This window comes from Apis dorsata, unplaced genomic scaffold (genome assembly GCF_000469605.1).
Source record: "Apis dorsata unplaced genomic scaffold, Apis dorsata 1.3 scaffold_962, whole genome shotgun sequence".
Taxonomy (NCBI): domain Eukaryota; kingdom Metazoa; phylum Arthropoda; class Insecta; order Hymenoptera; family Apidae; genus Apis; species Apis dorsata.
Window position 1 is genome coordinate 202787 of NW_006264069.1, and position 5705 is coordinate 208491.

A 5705-nucleotide genomic window follows, 5' to 3' on the forward strand; every position below is an offset into this window, starting at 1 on the left:
AATTAAATATTAATATAAAATGCTTATTAATATATTAAAATAAAATTATCTTTCGTCAAATATATAAATTTTAAAAATATTGTAAATATATATTTTATAAAAAATTTTAAAATTGTATTAGATAAGATTACATTAAATAAGATATTCTCTTAATGAGGAATAGGAATTTTCTTTATTTTAGAAGTTATATTATAAAATTATTAATTCTAATAAAAAAAAGATAGATATGTTGTATTATGATTATAACAAAGAGACTTACATTTTTGTATACCAAATATCAAGAGCGGCGAAAGGTAATATTGCTGCTAATAGCAGATAAGTTGTCTGCATATTTGTTAGTAGCTATCAAACACAAGGTGCTTTTTTAAATTCCCCATTAATGTAATTTATATGTGTCATTATAAACTACTAATATATTAATGATATAATAATAAATATATCATTTGTTTAAACATGCATGAAAGTATAATTATATCCATATTTATATCATTACATCCATAGATTATATTTTGCAATAAATAATTATTAATATTGAAAGAAAATTAGAAATTTTCTGATATATATTGTTTTAATATTGTCTACTATTAAATTACCTATGTAAATTAAAATGCAAATTTAATCAAAGATATAGATAATTATGAAATCATTGATTTATATGATTTCAAAAATTGAAATTTTAAAAGATTTAATATAAGATTTAATATTACAATCTACATATTATTTTGATTAACAAAACTTTATGAATATCTAACAATTTTGTCATTTTTTAAAATAAATCAATACTAAAACCTCAGATATAATCATTTTGATTATTTTTGCTTGATCTTATATTGTTATTTTAGGATTCTTTTTAAATGTAATCATTTTTATTTTATTTTATTATATCCAATGAATCCAATGTTAAAAATATAACAAAAAAAAATTGAATTTATAATATAAATAAATATATATATTAAAAAATATATTAAAATATTTAAATTAAAATCAATGAGTTCATATTACATGCTAAATAAAATTAAATTAGATTTATCAAAGTATATACAATTTATTGCATATATAATTTTTGAAATTTTTTTTATTAAAATTAAAAATAAATCATCAAATCAAACTAATAAGCAAGCAAATAATTATATATAATATTGATATAAAAAAATATTTTTTTTATATTTGAAAATAATAAAAATTATATTATGACATTTATATTGTATGAAAAAAATATAAGTTAAACAAATACGATTAAAAGTTTAAAACTTTTTTAAATAATTACTAATTTAATTAATAATTTAATAATTTTTTAAAGTGGAAATAATTACACTTATCGATAGTTTAATCAATAGTTTAAAATATTAATTAAATTAAATTGATGTATCAAAATGTTAGTATTTATTCGTAAATTTATACGATTGTATGTGTATTAAATCTAAGATTAAAAAATATATGATCAAATAAAAATAAATGATTAAAATCAAGAATAATACCTCTTTTTAAAACATTTTTTTGGTAACCAATGTACCATAGTAATTGCAAATTAGTGAAATTTCTGCAAACAACGTATCTCTATCTATGAAGTATAAAGATTTATGTAATTACGCTTTAATTATAATTCTAATTTATATACTTATTCATAATAAAAAGTAGTATAAAAAGTAAAATAAATTTTTAAAAATCATTTTTATCCTAACTTGCAAAAAGAAAATTATTCAAATTTTTCATTTTAATACCACCATATTTAACGATAAAACAATCTCACAAAAATATAAGATATATGGAATGTCCTCTATGTCACATTAATTACATAAAAATATAAAGAAATATAAGTTAATAAGTTCTATAAATTAATAATTATTATTTTTCAAAAATTTTTTTAAATATATTTTAGTAAATAATCATAAAAATAAAGTTATAATAAACATCACTAAACTGTTATGTTTTAGTCTATAAAGTTTTTTAATTTTTGTTTTATAAACTATATAATAAAATAATTATACATAATACTATAAAAATCTTTGAAATATATTAAAGTTGAATATAACTATCGTTTCTCTAAATATTAATATATATCTTTTTTATTTTATAAAAATTGTATAGAATATAAAAAAAAATTTTAAATAAATAATAATATTTAAATGTTATATTAATAATAATTAAAACATATGAAATGTAATAAGTAACTTAAATAGTATTTTGTTTCATAAAATTCTATAAAAATTTAGTTTATGGTTATTATTTGCAATTGGATTGGTTGATTTATTTTGAAATAAATAAAATACAATGTTCAATTAATGTAAATGTGTATATCAAAAAAACTTTTTTATTTTATATTTTATGTACCGTAGATATAAATATTTATATTTACTTGTAAACGTACATTTATTACGATTACCGATTCATTAAATCTCATCAATAGTATAAATTTATTAGGTACTGTGTATCAAAAGATAAATTAGTAAAATTAAAAGGTAAAATTATAAAATTTTTAATAGAATATTTTAAACATAATTTAAAAAATGTTTAAAAAACATTAAAAATAATGCATAACAATAAAAATTATAAATGATAAAATTATCTTGATTGATTCTAACCTTATTTAAGAAAAAAAATATTATATAAATAAATATTTATTTTTTTGTATATAAATTTACAGATGAGTCGCAAAGAAGCATTATCTCAATTTATCCAACAGATACATGGACGTCCTGTTGTTGTAAAATTAAATAGTGGTGTAGATTATAGAGGTAATGTATTTATGTGTATTACTATATAGTAAAGTAACTTAAAATAATTTAATAATTAAAAAATTATTTTTATTTTTTAGGTGTTTTAGCTTGTCTTGATGGTTATATGAATATAGCACTTGAACAAACAGAAGAATATGTAAATGGTCAATTGAAAGATAAATATGGTGATGCATTTATTCGTGGTAATAATGTATTATATATTAGTACACAAAAACGTAGAACTTAAGTAAAATAAATATATAATTTATATTATGATTTTTTTATTTATTTCACATTACATAAAAATCTAAGAAGTATTCTTCAAAAATCTATAATAAATAATGTACTTAACATATTTTTTTTTTAATTGCTATATCAATACTTTTAAAGAATATAAAATTTCTTAATGACTATTTTACAAGTTATATTATAATATTTATATTCTTAGATCCATTATTTTTTAAAATATTTATTTTTTAATATAATTTACTATTTTCTGATTGTGCAATTTTAACTTCTTTAAGCTTTCATTTAGTTCTTTTTTGCATTTCTTGCATTTAAATTTTACAATCTTTTTTGGATAGCTTTTCTGATTTTTTTTTTTATCGTATTATTGAATTGTGAAGAATTAAATATTAGCTGTAGATAAAAAATTTGTATTAAATTCTAACTTTTTTAAGTTTCTTTATTTAGTTTTTTCTTGTATTTCTTTAAGTTTTGCAAGTCTTCTTTGGATAGCTTGTTGCCTATTTTTTTCTATACGTTCTTTTACTTCATTACTTAATTGTGAAGAATCAGAAGTATTAGTTGTAAACAAAGAATTTGCAGTATTAGATTCTGATAATAACTTATCAAATGCATCATTATTAGTTGCAGCTACATTAAATGAAGATTGTTGCATAACTTGCTTTTGTTTTTCTATTTGTTCTGCAATCAATAAATCAAATTCATCAATAGGTTCATCTTGTTCTTTATTTTCTTCTATATCTATATTATTATCCTGGTTAATAATATCAATATCTTCATTGATCATATCTTGTCTATATTTCTTTATAAACACCTGAAGATCCTTTTTAGTACCTAATTTTTCTAATCTTTCAAGAAAATCATCAAAATCTAATTTAGGAAATAATCTATGTCCCCAATGTTCTAATCTTTTCATAATTCTATCTAAATCTAATTTTTCATATCCTTTTTCATAATATTTGAAACCTTCAAAATATTTTTCAATAGTATGAATTCCTTTAGGACCCTTTAAACGTTCTGTATTTAATTTAGGTAAGGGATTTCTTACTATATGTTTTTTAGATGAAGTTGATGGATCAATTCTTTTTATATTTTCTTCTTTATTTTCTTCATTTTCCAAGTCTAACTTTTGTTGAATAATATCTTGATCTTCCTCTGACTCTTGATTTTCATATTGAACTATTATATCATGTTCATTTTCATTATAATCAGAAGTATCTGATAGCGTCGTCATATTCAACAAGTTGTATTCCCACTTTCTTATATACAAAATATTAATTCTTCGTTTAATACTAAATTTTTTAGAAAATTCTTAAATATAAATATTTAAATGCAAAAAACTCTGTAAATTTTCTTCTCTTCTTAAATAATATTCGTTTTTTAATAATTATACAATTGTAAGGATAATCTTGTCGATCTTAATGATATATGTAGGTTAGCTTTTATAATATGCATATTTACATTTAAAACTCATTATCATTTTGAGAATCACAACTGTTATTTCCTTTGTCCATAAATTTATCGAATTCGCCAGTTGATTTATTCATTCTTTCTAAAAGCGATACCAATAATTTTTTATTTAATCTATCAGTTTGTGTTAATTCCCGCACAACAGGTTCATAATTTGTAACCGGAGGGCGTTCCGTTATTTGCAATTTCTGTAATGTATCATTCTTTTCTTTCATAGGTGTTCCTGGCATTTTAAATTGTTTAATTAAATTATTATGTTTCACTATCACAATTTAATTTTGGTTATATGATAAATTAATAATCTTATGCGTGACAATAAAATTCTTTAACCTATATGAACTATAATGTATATGTGTGTGTGTGTGTGTATGTATGTATGTGTATATACTCTGCTATCGTCTTCTGCGCATGTGATAACTTGATTTTTTATATTATTTTAATTAAAACTTTTAAATTAAATTAAAATTTAATTATCATGTATATGTGAATTTATATCAAATTATATAATATTTTTAAAATTAAACTTATTAATAAAATAATTTATTTAAAAAAAATATAAAATTATAAAAAAATACATTTCATAATAAATTTAAATTTGGTATTTTTCATTTTATATTATTAAATTTCTTTTGTTTAAATCATTATTTTATTTAATTTTATTATTAGTTTGAAATAAATAAATATCATTACATTCATAATAATACACATAATGATACAAAAAGTGATTTTTCGAAAACAAAGAAAACTTGTTTTATTTAATGAAATTTGTAATTAAATAATGAAAAAAATATTTTATAATGATATTTTTTATGTATTTGAAAAATTATAAAACTTTTATAATTTATTGCATTTCAATGTTATTAGAATATCGATATTATAAATGATTATTTCAAACATAATAATGAATATATGATTTATCGAATATGATTTATGAATAGTGAACAATGAATAATGAAAGTATATTTCTCTATATATATAATTATATATATATATATATATGTATATATAGAAATAAATTCATATATTTATATATATATCTATAATTTATTTGAATTTTTGCTTGTCGTAAGTTCTTACTACGTAATAAAAAAATTGCAATTATTGGTTTCAAGTGTGATATCCTATCAAACAAATCGTAAGTTGGCTATGGATTAGCGCGGCAAACTCGGAGTTTAATCAGTATCACAGCAACGTCTGTACAGTACGGAGTTTTTAAATAGAAGAAATCAAAAACTACTTTGAATTGAAGACTACTGTGAATTTAAAATTATA

At 18.5% G+C, this 5705-nt stretch overlaps 4 protein-coding genes across 6 annotated transcripts in view; 1 reads left to right on the top strand and 3 right to left on the bottom strand.

The window, feature by feature from the left end:
* Nucleotides 1-1737, bottom strand: part of LOC102680456 (lysophosphatidylserine lipase ABHD12) — a 4344-nt gene extending 2607 nt beyond the window's left edge. Inside the window, exons 1-2 of one of the 2 annotated variants that reach the window (XM_006623851.2) lie at nucleotides 1479-1737; nucleotides 260-342 (exon numbers count right to left, since the gene is read on the bottom strand). In XM_006623851.2, the coding sequence (XP_006623914.1) occupies nucleotides 260-330 (71 nt within the window). In that variant the 5' untranslated portion in view covers nucleotides 331-342; nucleotides 1479-1737. The remainder of the gene's footprint in view (nucleotides 1-259; nucleotides 343-1478) is intronic. The other variant, XM_006623852.2, reaches the window with a different exon arrangement.
* A 474-nt stretch (nucleotides 1738-2211) lies between these two features.
* On the top strand, nucleotides 2212-2993 carry LOC102680226 (U6 snRNA-associated Sm-like protein LSm6). 2 transcript variants are annotated; one of them, XM_006623849.1, is made up of 3 exons: nucleotides 2212-2459; nucleotides 2645-2735; nucleotides 2816-2991. In XM_006623849.1, exons 2-3 carry the CDS (start codon nucleotides 2645-2647, stop codon nucleotides 2962-2964), a joined length of 240 nt encoding a protein of 79 aa, XP_006623912.1. In that variant the 5' UTR covers nucleotides 2212-2459; the 3' UTR covers nucleotides 2965-2991. The 2 variants fall into 2 exon arrangements, with proteins under 2 accessions (XP_006623912.1, XP_006623913.1); XM_006623850.2 differs by lacking the exon at nucleotides 2212-2459 and adding an exon at nucleotides 2543-2565 and having other exon boundaries at nucleotides 2641-2735; nucleotides 2816-2993.
* A 316-nt stretch (nucleotides 2994-3309) lies between these two features.
* LOC102680100 (protein TIPIN homolog) lies at nucleotides 3310-4285 on the bottom strand. Its single transcript, XM_006623848.2, has one exon. It carries the CDS (start codon nucleotides 4195-4197, stop codon nucleotides 3403-3405), a length of 795 nt encoding a protein of 264 aa, XP_006623911.1. The 5' UTR covers nucleotides 4198-4285; the 3' UTR covers nucleotides 3310-3402.
* On the bottom strand, nucleotides 4012-4831 carry LOC116186584. The gene has a single exon (XM_031514288.1). The coding sequence runs from the start codon at nucleotides 4661-4663 to the stop codon at nucleotides 4427-4429; it is 237 nt and encodes a 78-aa protein (XP_031370148.1). The 5' UTR covers nucleotides 4664-4831; the 3' UTR covers nucleotides 4012-4426.
* Nucleotides 4832-5705: the final 874 nt, after the last annotated feature.

Excerpts from the sequence above, each read along its gene's own strand:
- LOC102680226 (XM_006623849.1), top strand. The coding sequence starts at position 2,645 with ATGAGTCGCAAAGAAGCATTATCTCAATTTATCCAACAGATACATGGA. Across the intron at positions 2,736-2,815 it reads TAGTGGTGTAGATTATAGAG|GTGTTTTAGCTTGTCTTGAT; the intron begins GTAATGTATTTA and ends TTTATTTTTTAG.
- LOC102680100 (XM_006623848.2), bottom strand. The coding sequence starts at position 4,197 with ATGACGACGCTATCAGATACTTCTGATTATAATGAAAATGAACATGAT.
- LOC116186584 (XM_031514288.1), bottom strand. The coding sequence starts at position 4,663 with ATGCCAGGAACACCTATGAAAGAAAAGAATGATACATTACAGAAATTG.